This window comes from Dendropsophus ebraccatus, chromosome 7, assembly GCF_027789765.1.
Source record: "Dendropsophus ebraccatus isolate aDenEbr1 chromosome 7, aDenEbr1.pat, whole genome shotgun sequence".
Classification (NCBI taxonomy): Eukaryota; Metazoa; Chordata; class Amphibia; order Anura; family Hylidae; genus Dendropsophus; species Dendropsophus ebraccatus.
In genome coordinates, this window is record NC_091460.1 from 25884392 (window position 1) to 25904268 (window position 19877).

The 19877-nt window shown below is 47.3% G+C and overlaps 1 protein-coding gene across 4 annotated transcripts in view; it reads right to left on the reverse strand.

The window, feature by feature from the left end:
- The window catches only part of SLC4A11 (solute carrier family 4 member 11), a 123140-nt gene that overhangs the window by 82130 nt on the left and 21133 nt on the right, over nt 1-19877 (reverse strand). The window contains exon 1 of one of the 4 annotated variants that reach the window (XM_069977177.1): nt 8522-8624. The exons of 2 other annotated variants lie outside the window; for them this stretch is intronic. In XM_069977177.1, the coding sequence (XP_069833278.1) occupies nt 8522-8561 (40 nt within the window). In that variant the 5' untranslated portion in view covers nt 8562-8624. Of the gene's footprint in view, nt 1-1699; nt 1780-8521; nt 8625-19877 lie in introns of those variants that run through there. One more of the 4 variants, XM_069977180.1, reaches the window with a different exon arrangement.

Genomic DNA, 19877 nt, shown 5'->3' on the forward strand with positions numbered 1-19877 from the left:
GAGACGTCTTCACGTTAATATTTATACGGCTGAATAATGCAGTAAGAAGCCGCTCACATTTCATCTCACAGACAGAGACTTCAGAACATCATAAAATATGGAAAAAGTTAGCGATTCTGAAGGGCCCATATATCAGGCTCTCACAATATATACTCAGATTACGGTGATGGATATGGAACGGGTGTGTAATCTGCATAGTGAAGTGTGTACGAGGCCTCACCCGCGGCTGGAGACAGGAGCCAGCACATCTATACAAGTCATCATCATCATCAAGTTGTATCAGAAGTGGCGGGACGCCGCAGTGACTGATCTCAAGTGCCGGGATCCCAACATGATAGATCACTCTGACAACTTCTTATAGTACAGATGTTTCCCCTTTTAGTTACTATATCTGTCGGGGGGAGTTTTAAAGAACAAAGAGCTCAGGTTTTATATTGGCACACGACACCTATCGAAGGCTGACCGCACGGAGGAAGGTGGAGGTGACCTGCAGCTGCTCCCATCCCTACTATAGCCTTTTAATAGCTTTATTTCTGCTGAGGGTTAAAGGGTTATTCCACTCACACATAGCTTTTCATATGTTGCTGCCCATGATGAGACTAAAAATTCCTTCCATACTTATTATCTATTCTGTCTCCTTCCTCCAGTTCTGAACTGCTGCTTTCTGCTGAAGACAAAATACTGTGCATGAGCTTCTCTCTCTTCCTCCCCCTCCTCCCCCTCCCTTCTGAGACTGCTGATGTAAACAAGTCTCTGGCAGGCTTTACCTGCAACTTTGTAGCTTCTTTGTAATGCTGGGAGGATTAATCACAGTGAGTTTATTGACCTGAGAATAACCCTCTACAAAAGTTGCAGATAAAGCCAGTCAGGGATTTGTTTGCATAAGCCGTCACAGAAGGGAGGGGGGAGACAGAGAAAAAAGGCTCACATACAGATTTGTGTGGTTTTTTTTAGCAGAAAGCAAAAAGTTAGAACTGGGGGAAGAAGACTGAATGGATAATAACAAGTATGGAAGGAATTGTTAGTCTCACCATGGGCAGCTACATATGAAAAGTTATGTTTGAGAGGAATACCCTTTTAACTTTGCTAAGGCTAGGCACGAGGATAGCACAAAGGATGCACAAACTATCATGACTGGTATAATAGTAGCACAATAGGTACAATACTGCCAGCAATTAAAACATACTACAGATACATACAACATCTACAGATAAAAGCACAGCGGCTGCTTCCTAGCAGAGAATGTGTGACGGGGCAGGTAGGAAAGCCGGCGGCCATAATGACATAATGAGACGGACTGAAGGTCGGGGCAGAGAGTAAATGTTAGTAACACACAAGTGACCGTGAGCGAGGCCGGAGCGGCCGGCAGGGGAACTGAGACCCCTTTATTAATTCAGGCGGCAGATGAATGGGGGCTCTGTTGGGAGAACCCGCAGTCACCTTGCTGTGAATTTCACATGAGCTGCGGGTACGAGGGTCTTCAGCCTGGCCCGTGCCAGTGTGTGATACGCCATGACACCTACTGACCCTCTATCAGTGCCCACACTATATCACTGCGGAGGTCACCGGCCCTCGTATCCTGGTGTATCACATGGGGCCAGTCTGTGGCATTCAGACACTATAATACGGTGTATCCTCCAACACAAGCTGCAGACAATCATGGGGGGAAAAAAAATTACAATAATAAAAATAATTCTACCATTGAAAGCTGTCAGCAGATGGGCGAGGTATCCCACAGGTACCGGCGGCAGGAATGCACCATGTATCCCACTGGGCACACGGCAGACAATGAGGTCCCAGCTCATACATATTTAATAGGGAGATGCCAGCCTGAGGGACGGTTACTATGGCGACCAGGTGAGTGCCAGGCACAGGAGGTAAGAGCTGTCACTGGAGATCCAGAGCACAGGGAGCTGCGGCAGGCCAGGAAGCAGAGGGGGCACCCAGCCAGCCTTCCTGGAAATATATATATATATATACACACACACACACACATATACGTGTGTTATAGGTTATTGCCCCTTTAAGATGAGCTGCTGCCTCCGGCATGGTGAATTCTTGGTGCACTCACTTACCTCAGGACATTACACCAGGGACACGCTTCACCATCATCTACATGGGTGACCTGGTCCATCAGGTATATCTGGTCCATCCACCGCCGGCCAGGTCACCCTGATCACTACTACAAGTACAAGACGGCCACTATATGGACTACTATGGGTCTAACCCTCAGTGCCCATCACAGACTATGCCATGGTGCCAGTTGTGCTAGATGATCTATATAATCCTATGTTCACTATATGGCACTATATTCCGGACACAGGTGGTGTACGTATAGCAGTGTTATACAGGGGTCTATACATTGCAGCATTAGGTTAGGCACCCCATTACCAAGGGATCTATATAGACTGCATATATATATATAAGATAACATATATATAGAACATACATATAGCACCATTATATAAACCCTCACAATGGCCGTATGATATCTGCAGGTGCTATGCGAGCTGTACGGACTGTGGGGTCATCTAGTAACACGCACACACCTCTGCTACAACTACAGAAGCCATAATAAAAAATACTGGGCCTCAGGGGGCAAATGCAGCGGCCACGGCATCACTAGTATTACAGGGCAGAGTATGCTCCTATCTGGTACCATGGAACCAGGGCCGACGATTAACCCCTATGCGTCCAGGGCAGTGTTAATTATAACCAGAGATCACCTGATCATCCCGAATAATCAACGATCTGTCATCGGGAGTGCCCAAAATCATACACAACGATCAGCTGTGATCTGTGGGGAGATCTGCAGCGCCACCACAGGACATATTCGGTATTACACATATATGGGATGAGCGTGTACTGTGCAGACTTGTAATACACTATGTAGCCGCTCTCCACTATACATACCAGTCCTTTATGAGGTGCTCACTCTATTCCAGGGGTGGGGAACCTTGGCTCTTCCAGCTGTTGCAAAACTACAACTCCCATCATGCCTGGACAGCCAAAGCTAAAGCTTTAGCTGTCCAGGCATGATGGGAGTTGTAGTTTTGCAACAGCTGGAGAGCCAAGGTTCCCCACCCCTGGAATAGAGTGATAAAATGCGACTACCAGAGAACCTGGGTGCCTTCCCGTATGGGTCATCCTGGGTGACATCCGGCATAGGTGATTTCACTAGATGAAAAGAATACGCTGCTTGCAACATATAGTCATTGGGAGCCTGAACTCCGGAGAACAATACTTCCAGAAGGGCATAGGTCATCAATACAACAACTACCTATAGAATCCAAAAGGAATTCAGGTAAGGCTGACGCTCTGAGACATTTCAAGTCCAATCTCCTGGACCAATCCCACAACCATCAATACACTATACCAAGCACAAGATAGAGAAACCAGCAAAACAACACACACATCTGTGCGAGTGAGTCCACAACCGAGTCTCACACCTATACGCTGTGCAGGTGAAGCCCACGGGGAGCAGGTCCCAGCAAAACATACCTAAATAAATCCAGGCCGACTGCATCCACCTGCTCAGCCTCAACAAATTAAAAAGGAAACAAACTAATTTAAAACTAAAACATAACATTTAGTTTAAATTAATAATAATAATAATAAAAAAAAACAATTTAAAAAAATGTATTCTTATAAATTAAAATTCTATTTTTTTCCCATAGAAAATGCAATTTTTAAAAATTTAATTTATATTATCTATTATATATATATTATATTATATTTGTATTATCTATCAAAAAAACAATTAAAGAGTCTACATGTTCAAAAGACCACCATAAAATATATAAATATGTAAAATAAAATAAAAAAGGATATAAAATGCAATAGATATTTTTCGCCATCTTGGATACTGACCACGTACAGCGTACAAGGAGATGTCGCCCCCAGTGATGAGCATTGTGGAGCTCGGCTCCCAGCACAACCATGCATACGGATGAGGCTCTCGGAGTACGAGGCGGCACTGATGGGTAAGGGGTACGACTGCTGGATTTTCTCGTCTATCTTGTCAGATGGTTTTTTTTTTGCAGGCTGGGGCTGACTTGCCCCGGGCCTCAGTGGGCAGATAGGACTGGTTCCCGGCCATACTGACTAGATAGAAGCAGAACCATCCAGACCTAGGACACCTAATATTTGCCCCCAGGGGATGGAATATCGGCCAAGCAATAAACTTGTTACTGTCCTCAATACAAAGTAACTAAACCCACATACAAGCGTAGAGCAAAGGTACAAAGTGCTTAAGGGAAGAAAACTCTAGATCTTATTCAGCTTCCTGCACCTCCTTTGGCCCATAGCTGCCCCCACAATATACAGAGCGGACAGAAGGGCTTTCCTCTCCGCACCCTCCCCGTGACCCCTGGGCTCATTCCTATCCCCTTGTTGGAGAACAATGTCGAGGAAAGTCCAGCAGAGGTCATGTCCACCTGAGTGACAAGGGGCTGAGCTCCATACTGCACCACCACCCATGTAAGAATTTACAACACGCGGCTGAGACGTCTCCACCACTTCATCTTCCACCATCAAGAGTCTCTAGAAGGATCTAAAGATGACAACTCCGACGTTAACCACTGGTCCTCCATGTAACACCTGACATTCCCAGACACATAGTTACTATACGTGGTTAATAAGGTAAAGTCCATCAAGGTCACCCTATAACCCTACCGTGTTGATCCAGAGGAAGCAAAAAACATAAAGGAGGAACTACGAGGAAGGGGAAGCCATGGGAAAGCTGGACGAACACTGCACCATACCCAGTCTATCCTCTCTGAGCTAACAACACACATCTGCACAATAAGGTGGTCTGCTATAGTAGTGGGGGTCTTCTCATGGAAAAGAAGTGTACAGAAAGCAGACTGAAGAGTGTAATGGAGGCAGCGAGGAGGTACAGAACCCCAGGTAAGGCCAGAACTACAGATCATTTCACTTTACTTTCCAGACTCATCCCTGGGGATCGGCACTCTACCCCGTATGACCCCATGGCTCCCCATCTCATTCCTCATCCCCATGGCATGGCTCCCCATCTTATTCCTCATCCTCATGGCTCCCCATCTTATTCCTCATCCCCATGGCATGGCTCCCCATCTCGTTCCTCATCCCCATGGCATGGCTTCCCATCTCGTTCCTCATCCCCATGGCATGGCTCCCCATCTCGTTCCTCATCCCCATGGCATGGCTTCCCATCTTATTCCTCATCCCCATGGCATGGCTCCCCATCTCGTTCCTCATCCCCATGGCATGGCTTCCCATCTTGTTCCTCATCCCCATGGCATGGCTCCCCATCTCGTTCCTCATCCCCATGGCATGGCTCCCCATCTCGTTCCTCATCCCCATGGCATGGCTCCCCATCTCGTTCCTCATCCCCATGGCATAGCTCCCCATCTCATTCCCTGTCCCCATGGCATGGCTCCCCATCTCATTCCTTGTCCCCATGGCATGGCCCCCCATCTCATTCCTCATCCCCAGCATGGCTCCCCATCTCATTCCTCATCCCCAGCATGGCTCCCCATCTCATTCCTCATCCCCATATCTCTCCCATCTCATTCCTCATCCCCATGGCATGGCTCTCCCATCTCGTTCCTCATCCCCATGGCATGGCTCCCCATCTCATTCCCTGTCCCCATGGCATGGCTCCCCATCTCATTCCTTGTCCCCATGGCATGGCCCCCCATCTCATTCCTCATCCCCAGCATGGCTCCCCATCTCATTCCTCATCCCCAGCATGGCTCCCCATCTCATTCCTCATCCCCATGGCTCTCCCATCTCATTCCTCATCCCCATGGCATGGCTCTCCCATCTCATTCCTCATCCCCATGGCATGGCTCTCCCATCTCATTCCTCATCCCCAGCATGGCTCCCCATCCCATTCCTGGTCCCCAGCATGGCTCTCCCATCTCATTCCATATACCCAGCCCCAGTTAACCGTTTAGCTCCTGCAGTGTTATTGATGCTAATAGACACCTGCAGGTGTCAGAGACAACAGAAACTCTCCTACACTTCTCCGGTTACAGACCACTGGCTCTGCTACATCAGTATACAGAGAAGAGGAGACGGGACAGTGGTCTGAGACTGCAACTCTTCAGCTTTTAAAGGACTACAACTCCCAGCATGCACAACAGGAGGCACCAACCATCAACGCAAACAGTGATGTCCCTAAATCACAGAAAAGTGGCCACATAAGAGTACTGCCCCCCACCACATTATATATATATATCTATACACACACACACAAACACAGTATATACTACCAGGTGTGTTATACCAGTCATAGGTATGTACAGTCACATGACTCTACATACAATCAGAACAAGATATGTACAACAGTACATACAGTATATACATACATCACAAAGTAGACATACTCCATATACACACACACAGTATACAAACACTATATACACATATTATTATTATATCACAGTATATGCTCTCTGCATACAGATATCACACAGATTACATACATGCACCATATCACACATTACATACATGCACCATATCATACAGATTACATACATGCACAATATCCATCCCTACATGCATATATCAGACAGAAAACATATTACACATTACACTTTTACACACCCACTATATACACAATACATATATATACACTTGTCACACACACACACATCAACAAATATATACACATAATAGGGACTCTTTATAGACATATCACGCTGTAAATATAGACATTCACTATACACTGATGTTACACAGTATACATACACTATACAAATATCACACTGTATATATACACTTATCATATACTATACACTCATGTTAACACATATATATATACACATACATATATACACACACTCATCACATTGTATATTACACACATTCTATATACAAATCACACTGTATATATACTGTATACACATTTACATTTTATCCCAGAATACATACATTACATACACTCTCTGTAAACTCCTATCATACAATATACACTGTATATACAGTATATCCATGGTGTGCACGCTCCATACAGTATGCGTGCACTCTATATATAGTATATAGATGGTGCGAACTCTCCATTTACTATATAGTGTGTACTCTCCACACAGTATATAGATGGTGTGCTCTCCCCATACAGTATATACACTCTCCGCACAGTATATACATGGTAAGCACTCTCCGCACAGTATATACAGTCTCCGCACAGTATATACATGGCAAGCACTCTCCATACAGCATATAAACTCTCCGCACAGTATATAGATGGTGTGCACTCTCCATACAGCATATACACTCTCCACACAGTATATAGATGGTGTGCACTCCCCATACAGTATATACACGGTGTGCACTCTCCACACAGTATATAGCTGGTGTGCACACATGGCACAGTATATACACTCTCCGCACAGTATATAGCTGGTGTGCACACATGGCACGGTATATAGCTGGTGTGCACACATGGCACGGTATATAGCTGGTGTGCACACATGGCACGGTATATACACTCTCCATACAGTATATAGCTGGTGTGCACACATGGCACAGTATATACACTCTCCATACAGTATATAGCTGGTGTGCACACATGGCACAGTATATACACTCTCCGCACAGTATATAGCTGGTGTGCACACATGGCACAGTATATACACTCTCCATACAGTATATAGCTGGTGTGCACACATGGCACAGTATATACACTCTCCGCACAGTATATAGCTGGTGTGCACACATGGCACAGTATATACACTCTCCGCACAGTATATAGCTGGTGTGCACACATGGCACAGTATATACACTCTCCGCACAGTATATAGCTGGTGTGCACACATGGCACAGTATATACACTCTCCGCACAGTATATAGCTGGTGTGCACACATGGCACAGTATATACACTCTCCGCACAGTATATAGCTGGTGTGCACACATGGCACAGTATATACACTCTCCGCACAGTATATAGCTGGTGTGCACACATGGCACAGTATATACACTCTCCATACAGTATATAGCTGGTGTGCACACATGGCACAGTATATACACTCTCCGCACAGTATATAGCTGGTGTGCACACATGGCACAGTATATACACTCTCCATACAGTATATAGCTGGTGTGCACACATGGCACAGTATATACACTCTCCGCACAGTATATAGCTGGTGTGCACACATGGCACAGTATATACACTCTCCGCACAGTATATAGCTGGTGTGCACACATGGCACAGTATATACACTCTCCGCACAGTATATAGCTGGTGTGCACACATGGCACAGTATATACACTCTCCGCACAGTATATAGCTGGTGTGCACACATGGCACAGTATATACACTCTCCGCACAGTATATAGCTGGTGTGCACACATGGCACAGTATATACCCTCTCCGCACAGTATATAGCTGGTGTGCACACATGGCACAGTACACCCCCTCCCCGTCTATAGATGTTGTGCACAGTCCCTCCGCTCCCCGGTCCGCTCACACATGGCTCGGTGTTTCCCCCCTCCGGTGCGGGGTGTGCCGGGGCTCCCCTCTCTATCACTCACCACATGGCTGCAGATGGAAGACTCTCCTGGCCGCTGCCATGTCTCCGCTCCGTCCGCCGTGTATCACCTCGTCCTCCTCCTCCGCTCCATCTTGTCACTATAAGTTTCTCTTTTTTTTTTTTTTTTTTCTTCAGGAGGATGAGGAGGCAGCCGGGCCCCGCCCCCTGATAGTGAGGGGGAGGAGCCACACCCGGGACACCCGCCCAGGAAACCCCGCTACACCCCCCTGTACAGGAGTGTATACTGCTGTACAGCTTCTGTATATACTGCTACACCCCCTGTACAGAAGTATATACTGCTACACCCCCTGTACAGGAGTATATACTGCTCTACAGCCTCTGTATATACTGCTACACCCCCTGTACAGGAGTGTATACCTGCTGTACAGCCTCTGTATATACTGCTACACCCCCAGTACAGGAGTATATACTGCTACACCCCCTGTACAGCCTCTGTATATACTGCTACACCCCCTGTACAGGAGTATATACTGCTACACCCCCTGTACAGGAGTGTATACTGCTGTACAGCCTCTGTATATACTGCTACACCCCCAGTACAGGAGTATATACTGCTACACCCCCTGTACAGCCTCTGTATATACTGCTACACCCCCTGTACAGGAGTATATACTGCTACACCCCCAGTACAGGAGTATATACTGCTACACCCCCTGTACAGCCTCTGTATATACTGCTACACCCCCTGTACCAGAGTATATACTGCTCTACAGCCTCTGTATATACTGCTACACCCCCTGTACAGGAGTATATACTGCTCTACAGCCTCTGTATATACTGCTACACCCCCTGTACACGAGTATATACTGCTCTACAGCCTCTGTATATACTGCTACACCCCCTGTACCAGAGTATATACTGCTCTACAGCCTCTGTATATACTGCTACACCCCCTGTACAGGAGTATATACTGCTCTACAGCCTCTGTATATACTGCTACACCCCCTGTACAGGAGTATATACTGCTCTACAGCCTCTGTATATACTGCTACACCCCCTGTACAGGAGAATATACTGCTCTACAGCCTCTGTACCGGAGTATATACTGCTACACCCCCTGTACCGGAGTATATACTGCTACACCCCCTGTACCGGAGTATATACTGCTACACCCCCTGTACAGGAGTATATACTGCTACACCCCCTGTACCGGAGTATATACTGCTACACCCCCTTTATAGGAGCATATACTGCCGTACAGCCTCTGTATATACTGCTACACCCCCTGTACAGGAGTATATACTGTCTGTATATACTGTTACACCCCCTGTTCAGGAGTGTATAGTGCAATGGATGTACTTATTGCATGTAGCATTGCTTACTTTGTTTAGGGGCACTAAGGGGACACATACTGGGTGTAGGGGTACTATGGGGATACATACTGGGTGTGGGGGTACTATGGGGATACAGGCTGTGTGTAGGGGTACTAAGGGGATACATACTGGGTGTGGGGGTACTATGGGGATACATACTGGGTGTAGGGGTACTATGGGGATACATACTGGGTGTAGGGGTACTATGGGGATAGAGGCTGTGTGTAGGGGTACTATGGGGATACATACTGGGTGTAGGGGTACTATGGGGATACATACTGGGTGTAGGGGTACTATGGGGATACAGGCTGTGTGTAGGGGTACTAAGGGGATACATACTGGGTGTGGGGGTACTATGGGGATACAGGCTTTGTGTAGGGGTACTAAGGGGATACATACTGGGTGTGGGGGTACTATGGGGATACAGGCTGTGTGTAGGGGTACTATGGGGATACAGGCTGTGTGTAGGGGTACTAAGGGGATACATACTGGGTGTGGGGGTACTATGGGGATACAGGCTGTGTGTGGGGGTACTAAGGGGACACATACTGGGTGTGGGGGACTACTATGGGGATACAGGCTGTGTGTAGGGGTACTATGGGGATACATACTGTGTGTAGGGGTACTATGGGGATACAGGCTGTGTGTAGGGGCACTAAGGGGACACATACTGGGTGTGGGGTCCATAATAAGTCACTAACTATGTGTAGGGGTACTTAGAAGTCACACAAAGGGGCACAATGTCTGCGCATACTGTGTGTGGGGGCACTTGGAGTGTGTGGAGGCAATGAGGGGACATGGTGCAGCTTACTTTGTACAGAGGGGCCTCTTGGTGTGTGGTGGGGCATTTTGTGTGGGGGACACTATGGTGTCATGGTGTGGAGACATTATTTTTTCTCTTCCCATCTTATACGTTACACAGTCGCCTGGTGTAAATCACAGACAGTAGCAGCTGCAGAACATCTTTACAATGACTGACAGCTCTAGTATTACAGCTGCCTGGGTGATAATGACTCAGTAAATGATCCTATAATAGTCTGTGAGTGATAAATCGGCCTCTTATCTCGTTCTCGGTCTCCAGTCTTATCGCTCCACAGCAATAATTGTGGCACTTTGTCAGCACTTGCCGCACTGTTATGTCAACAAGGTGTCACACTAAACGCACAGTTATGCTGAGTATAGTAAACACGCCAAGCACTACCTGCGGACATGGACGAGCGGAGGACTCCTCGCAGGCAGTGACGGGAATTCTCATATACGGCACATTTGGCACTTTTTAAAATCCAGAAAAATCATGGTAGTTGTTATGGTCCACACCTCTACTTCTACTTCGTTGAAGAGTATCTGTCATCAAAATGATTTCTGACATGTCATCAGGTGTGTGGCTTCCAGAGCCTTGTAGCTGTGCTGGAGATACTGTGGCTGTGCTGGGGGTACTGTGGCTGTGCTGGGGGTACTGTGGCTGTGCTGGAGATACTGTGGCTGTGCTGGGGGCATTGTGGCTGTACTAGGAGCGCTGTGGCTGTGCTGGGGGTACTGTGGCTGTGCTGGGGGCATTGTGGCTGTACTAGGAGCGCTGTGGCTGTGCTGGGGGTACTGTGGCTGTGCTGGGGGCATTGTGGCTGTACTAGGAGCGCTGTGGCTGTGCTGGGGGTACTGTGGCTGTGCTGGGGGCACTGTGACTGTGATGGAGGTACTGTTGTTGTGCTTGGGCACTGTTGCTGTGATGGTGCTATAGGTGTGCTGGGGGCATTGTAGCGTTGACACTGCCATGGTGACAGGGACGCAGCATAGCCTGGCCTCCCCGATGACAGGGACACACGGCCTAGCCTGGCCTCCCCGATGAGAGGGGCATAGGCTAGCCTAGCCTCCCCGGTGACAGGGATGCAGCATAGCCTAGCCTCACTGGTGACAGGGACACGGCATGGGTTAGCCTGGCCTCCCTGGTGACAGAGACACAGCATAGCCTGGCCTCACCGGTGACAGGGACACGTATAGCCTGGCCTCCCCGGTGACAGGGACACAGCATAGCCTGGCCTCCCCGGTGACAGGGACGCAGCATAGCCTGGCCTCCCCGGTGACAGGGACGCAGCATAGCCTGGCCTCCGTGGTGACGGACACAGCATAGCCTGGCCTCCGTGGTGATGGACACAGCATAGCCTGGCCTCCGTGGTGATGGACACAGCATAGCCTGGCCTCCGTGGTGATGGACACAGCATAGCCTGGCCTCCGTGGTGATGGACACAGCATAGCCTGGCCTCCGTGGTGATGGACACAGCATAGCCTGGCCTCCGTGGTGATGGACACAGCATAGCCTGGCCTCCCCGGTGACCTGAGATCATTTCCACCCAGGGATTAGCTGTTTATTTAAAGGCTGAGGAATTTAATGGTCTAATCCGAGAGCTAAATCTTCGCAGTGTTAAACACAGTAGATGTAAGTCAGGTCAATTAGACGTATTATCCGGGATTACAGACATAAAATAGTATAATCTGGGCACTAAACTCCATGTATGTACTGGGTGAGCGCTCAGTAAACACTCTCTGTGCCCCCACTACCTCTTTACTTTCTCAGAGCCGCTTGTTTGATTCTCCCAGACGTCGCCCGTATCTCCCAGGGAGAAGACGGTGTCTGATAATCCACAACAATAATATGGGCATTATCCAACCCTTCTGGGGAACTAAGAGGCCATTACATGTGGCTGCTGATACAGGAGACGTACACTATCCCTGTATACTGTCACTATACTACGCTATTGTCACTATACGCTATCCCTGTATACTGTCACTATACGCTATTGTCACTATGCACTATCCCTGTATACTGTCACTATACGCTATTGTCACTATGCACTATCCCTGTATACTGTCACTATACGCTATTGTCACTATACACCAACCCTGTATACTGTCACTATACGCTATCCTTGTATACTGTCACTATACACTATTGTCACTATGCACTACCCCTGTATACTGTCACTATACGCTATTGTCACTATACACTATCCCTGTATACTGTCACTATACACTATCCCTGTATACTGTCACTATACGCTATTGTCACTATACACTATCCCTGTATACTGTCACTATACGCTATTGTCACTTTACACTATCCCTGTATACTGTCACTATACACTATTGTCACTATACACTATCCCTGTATCCTGTCACTATACACTATTGTCACTATACACTATCCCTGTATCCTGTCACTATACGCTATTGTCACTATACACTATCTCTGTATCCTGTCAGTATACACTATCCACCTTATACGCTATCCCTGTATCCTGTCACTATACACTATGGCTATCCCTGTATCCTGTCACTATACACTATGGCTATCCCTGTATCCTGTCACTATACACTATGGCTATCCCTGTATCCTGTCATTATACACTATGGCTATCCCTGTATCCTGTCAGTATACACTATCCGTGTATTGATGGAACGATCCCTATTGTGCTCCGCAATCACATTACACAGGGCTGAAAGGAAGAGGCATTTCATTATACTGACCGTCTATAGCTGCAAACAGTAATGTATTCCCAGATTACATCTCCTCTGTGGCTTTGTGATATCATGTGACAAGATGTCAGAAATTATGCAATCGTTGCAAATACCCTGCATATTTCCCCCCACACTGACTAACATTAAGTTTGTGCAAATGTCATGATTTGTGGCTGCGGTGATGTGTATACAGTATATATATACTTCAGAGCTGCACTCACTATTCTGCTGGTGGGGTCATTGTGTACATACATTACATTACTTATCCTGTACTGATCTTGAGTTAGATCCTTTATTATGCTCCAGAGCTGCGCTCACTATTCTGCTAGTGGGGTCACCTAGGATTCTCTAGGACTACTCCTTTACAGCGAATGTACCATTGGGGGATGCCGGTGGTGCTGTCCTTTTTTTTGAACCACCATCTGATTCCCACATTTGGCTCTGGTCTTTTCCTAACAGCGGCCCAGCTGGGAGCACTGGGGACAGGCCAGCCGCCCTCCAGTGTGACGAAACTGCCTCCCCTGTGACACATCTCCATTAGAATGAATGGAGCACTTATAAAGTGCTTTTTTTCCCTGCACTTACTACTGCATCAAGGCTTCACTTCCTGGATAACATGGTGATGTCACTTCCTGGATAACATGGTGATGTCATTTCCTGGATAACATGGTGATGTCACTTCCTGGATAACATGGTGATGTCACGACCCAACTCCCAGAGCTGTGCGGGCTGTGGCTGCTGGAGAGGATGATGACAGAGGGATGCTCAGTGTCCCTCCAGTGCCCTGTGTCCCTCAGTGTCCCCCTTCCATCATCCTCTCCAGCAGCCACAGCCCGCACAGCTCTGGGTGTCAGGTCGTGACATCACCATGTTATCCAGGAAGTGACATCACCATGTTATCCAGGAAGTGACATTATCATGTTATCCAGGAAGTGAAGCCTTGATGCAGTAGTAAGTGCAGGGGGAAAAGCACTTTATAAGCATTCCCCATAATAGGTGTATATTGGGGATTTGTATAACTTTTGGGGGACAATACAATACTTTCATAAAAAGTTTTGCCTGACTTCTCCTTTAAGGGGGGAAAAAAGCGATGTACCTGATGGTATGTTCACTTTAAGATGTGTCAGCCATGGGGAGGGGTGATGAGATATCTCCGGTGACTCATCAGGACAGAATTTCAGAGGATTTCTCTTCTTTTCTTGGGTCATTGATTTTTATAAGTCAGCAGATTGGTCTCCACGTTCCATCACCTGAGCGCTGGCACATGGCTCCTCTCCGCAGCACACAGGGCCGAGCAGCGGCTGCCGTGTTACACATCACCACCAGTCTCAGAGGCTCAAATAAAATTCTCATCGGCTTTCTCCCATGGAGAGGACTAATTTCTATTGATTACCTAATGAGCTTAGAGACTGCTGCCGGTGTGTGGCCCCGTACTGAAAACATGGTGTATGTCAGGAGATGGGGCGTGCAATAGATAGAGCCAAGTCATTAATGATCAGGTTATATAATTATATACAGGAGATACCCAGGTTATACCAGCTGTACATATATATTATATACAGGAGATACCCAGGTTATACCAGCTGTACATATATTATATACAGGAGATACCCAGGTTATACCAGCTATACAAAAAAAATAATTATATACAGTATATACCCAGGTTATACTAGCTGTACATATATAATTATATACAGGAGATACCCAGGTTATACCAGCTGTACATATATATTATATGCAGGAGATACCCAGGTTATACCAGCTGTACATATATTATATACAGGAGATACCCAGGTTATACCAGCTATACAAAAAAAATAATTATATACAGTATATACCCAGGTTATACTAGCTGTACATATATAATTATATACAGGAGATACCCAGGTTATACCAGCTGTACATATATATTATATGCAGGAGATACCCAGGTTATACCAGCTGTACATTTATATAATTATATACAGTATATACCCAGGTTATACTAGCTGTACATATATATTATATACAGGAGATACCCAGGTTATACCAGCTGTACATATATAACTATATACAAGAGATACCCAGGTTATACCAGCTGTACATTTATATAATTATATACGGTATATACCCAGGTTATACCAGCTGTACATTTATATAATTATATACAGTATATACCCAGGTTATACTAGCTGTACATATATATTATATACAGGAGATACCCAGGTTATACCAACTGTACATATATAACTATATACAAGAGATACCCAGGTTATACCAGCTGTACATATATATTATATACAGGAGATACCCAGGTTATACCAGCTGTACATATATATAATTATATACGGTTATACCAGCTTGCTCCATATCACTATAATCTATACCAGTTGCACAAATGGCCCTGATGACATTACACCAGTATCTGCTACTCTTACGTATGATAACATCTTACTGGTTATACTGGTGCCCATTGTATGCTTCTCCCAGTATATCAGGAATAACTGGTCTTTTCAGCGTTTTCGTCTCTATAGATAAATAGTTTCCTGGAGACTGTGCGCCTCATAGACTGGGTGTAAGGATTATGTATGACCCCATCGTCTCCCATCATCCTACATAGTCAGAGAATCAGGGACATCACCGGTGATTCTCAGCTCTCATGGAAGCTTAAAGGGATTGTCCACTTTGCAGGATGACCTTCTATGACCTGTTAAACCAATGGGGGCTGCTTCTTTCTCAGAGATGAATCTGCTCTTTACCACTGAGTCTGGTATTCTCTCGGGGTTCCTCCAGACTGGCTTTAAGGCGTAATCCCATTATAGTAATCCTCATTACCATTGACGGGAAGGAAACGACAAGACTCTGTCTGTTTATTAACACATGAAAAGAGGCAGCAGCGGCCGGCCGCCACACAGGTCAGGCGAGTTCTGGGCCCGCCGCCTCTCTCAGGGAGGTTACATCTCCTACCAAAGTCCTGAGCGACATCTTATATCTCAGGAATCAATGATTAATATCAGTAACCAGGATAAGCAGAGGAGCAGAGAGAAGAGCCACCATCAGCACTTCCATGCCAAAACTGCTTAGTGGACAATCCAGGACTGCTAGGACTGCTGTATCACTGGGGTCCTGTTAGAGGACAATAGGGGCAGGTAATTGCCGCTGCCTCATGGCACTTTAAAAGAGTAAAAAAAGAGTTTCGCTACATGTGACGCGTTTCTGGGGTACCCCTAAAATTTTGGTTAATAAGCTGCTCTCTAATAATATGGAGAAGCAGACAGTCTGGTAGAAAGGATGGTTGGGGTGTCTGTCTGATTTAGGCCTATAATCTATAGTGTATGGGGGCTCCCCAGTTATCCCCCAACAGGGAAGAAAAGCGTCGGGCATGTTAGGGCACTATTACACGGACCAACTACAGCCTATGCTCTATACCAGTGCACCACATGCTGTATACCAGTGCAGAACATGCTGTATACCAGTGCCCCCATGCTGTATACCGCATATAGAACGGCACGGATCCCTGATATTATAAGAGGGAAGGACATGGAGTCTGACGATTAGGGAATAAGTGAGAGAATAAATGGTGTAGTGAGAGGGTAATGGGCCTCTCTGGAGGCCGCTCCTGCCATACAAGACACTGGTGCATTGTGGGATAATGACAGAGAGTAAAAAGGGACGACAACATTGCGGCTATGTGGACAGCAGGGACCGTGCAGAGCGCTGTAGTGACAGGGGCGAGTACACCATGGCTTCATTATTACAGGGACTGTGTAGCATAGACAGGGACGGGCTCAACCCCCTTTATTAGGAATCACAAAACAATTCCAGTCCTCTGTCTATTCCTAGCCCCTGGCAGGCATGGGGTTGATCGACAGGGCAGTATCTTTACCAGATATTATACATGACAGCAATCTGAGAAATCACAGGAGAAACCTGACAATGTTGTTAGAGCCGTTTGCGATGGTGTGACTGTCAGCGTGAGACCACCTGCGGGAGGGACAGAGGGGCCCCCCATCCCAATATACTGTCACCATTATACACGGGAGGTATCATTCTGTATGGGAAGCTCTGGGGGTATATAGGTGGTGCTATATAAAGCAATTATTATATCAGTAGGTACTGTAATGTATGGTACTGTTATGTGACCATTGTATGGCAGTATTATGTATGGTACTGTTATGTGGCTACTATATGGTAGTATTATGTATGGTGCTGTTATGTGGCCATTATATGGTAGTATTATGTATGGTGCTGTTATGTGGCTATTATATGGCAGTATTATGCATGGTGCTGTTATGTGGCTATTATATGGCAGTATTATGCATGGTGCTGTTATGTGGCTATTATATGGCAGTATTATGCATGGTGCTGTTATGTGGCTATTATATGGCAGTATTATGCATGGTGCTGTTATGTGGCTACTATATGGCAGTATTATGTATGGTGCTGTTATGTGGCCATTATATGGTAGTATAATGTATGGTGCTGTTATGTGGCTATTATATGGCAGTATTATGCATGGTGCTGTTATGTGGCTATTATATGGCAGTATTATGCATGGTGCTGTTATGTGGCTACTATATGGCAGTATTATGTATGGTGCTGTTATGTGGCTACTATATGGCAGTATTATGCATGGCACTGCTATTTGGCTACTATTATTAGGTAATATTATGTCAGAATGAATCAATGTATTATAAGCGTGGTCCCTCCTACACCGGCACATTCAGCCTGTGATCTCCACAGTCCATGGGCTCTGTCACTTTATCACTTTATCACTTTTACAATGGCCGCTACATGCCTGACATTCCCCTCTTCTCTATACTTTCCCCTCTATTTGTGCTATGTATACAATATGTATACAACACCCCCCCCCCCCCCCACACACACACACACACCATGTGACAATGACAGGAAGGCAGTAGAGAAGAAGAAAGATACTCTGCAGAATGAAAGCCGGGAGATTCCTCTCCTCCCCATCCTGGGGACACCAGGGGCCACATGCAGCACATCCCTCCCCATTCTGGAGACACCAGGGGCCACATGCAGCACATCCCTCCCCATCCTGGAGACACCAGGGGCCACATGCAGCACATCCCTCCCCATTCTGGAGACACCAGGGGCCACATGCAGCACATCCCTCCCCATCCTGGAGACACCAGGGGCCACATGCAGCTCATCCCTCCCCATCCTGGAGACACCAGGGGCCACATGCAGCTCATCCCTCCCCATCCTGGAGACACCAGGGGCCACATGCAGCACATCCCTCCCCATCCTGGGGACACCAGGGGCCACATGCAGCTCATCCCTCCCCATCCTGGAGACACCAGGGGCCACATATAGCACATCCCTCCCCATCCTGGGGACACCAGGGGCCACATGCAGCACATCCCTCCCCATCCTGGGGACACCAGGGGCCACATGCAGCACATCCCTCCCCATCCTGGAGACACCAGGGGCCACATGCAGCACATCCCTCCCATCCTGGGGACACAAGGGGCCACATGCAGCACATCCCTCCCATCCTGGGGACACAAGGGGCCACATGCAGCTCATCCCTCCCCATCCTGGGGACACCAGGGGCCACATGCAGCTCATCCCTCCCATCCTGGAGATACAAGGGGCCACATGCAGCTCATCCCTCCCATCCTGGAGATACAAGGGGCCACATGCAGCACATCCCCCCCATCCTGGAGACACAAGGGGCCACATGCAGCTCATCCCTCCCCATCCTGGAGACACCAGGGGCCACATATAGCACATCCCTCCCCATCCTGGGGACACCAGGGGCCACATGCAGCTCATCCCTCCCATCCTGGAGATACAAGGGGCCACATGCAGCACATCCCCCCCATCCTGGAGACACAAGGGGCCACATGCAGCTCATCCCTCCCCATCCTGGAGACACCAGGGGCCACATATAGCACATCCCTCCCCATCCTGGGGACACCAGGGGCCACATGCAGCTCATCCCTCCCCATCCTGGAGACACCAGGGGCCACATATAGCACATCCCTCCCCATCCTGGGGACACCAGGGGCCACATATAGCACATCCCTCCCCATCCTGGAGACACCAGGGGCCACATGCAGCACATCCCTCCCCATCCTGGAGACACCAGGGGCCACATGCAGCACATCCCTCCCCATCCTGGGGACACCAGGGGCCACATGCAGCACATCCCTCCCCATCCTGGGGACACCAGGGGCCACATGCAGCACATCCCTTCCCCCATTATTTTAAAACAACGGCCATAGTTTTGAAATAACAGCCACTATTTGCCATTAAATGGCGGCCATCCACTCAATTTCAGCAGTGTGTGAACAGATCCTTTCTGTGTTCTCAATCCACTTCTGGTTTTGTTTGCAAAATACTGAGCAAATACTGAGAAAAAATACTGTGTGGGAACATAGCCTTAAAGTGAAGCACACACCCTCTTACAGGAAAATGCACACTTTCATGAAAGGAAATGCACACAGGAAGTACAGTATGCCCTCTTAACCCCTTCAGGACTGTGCAAATTTTAATTTTTGC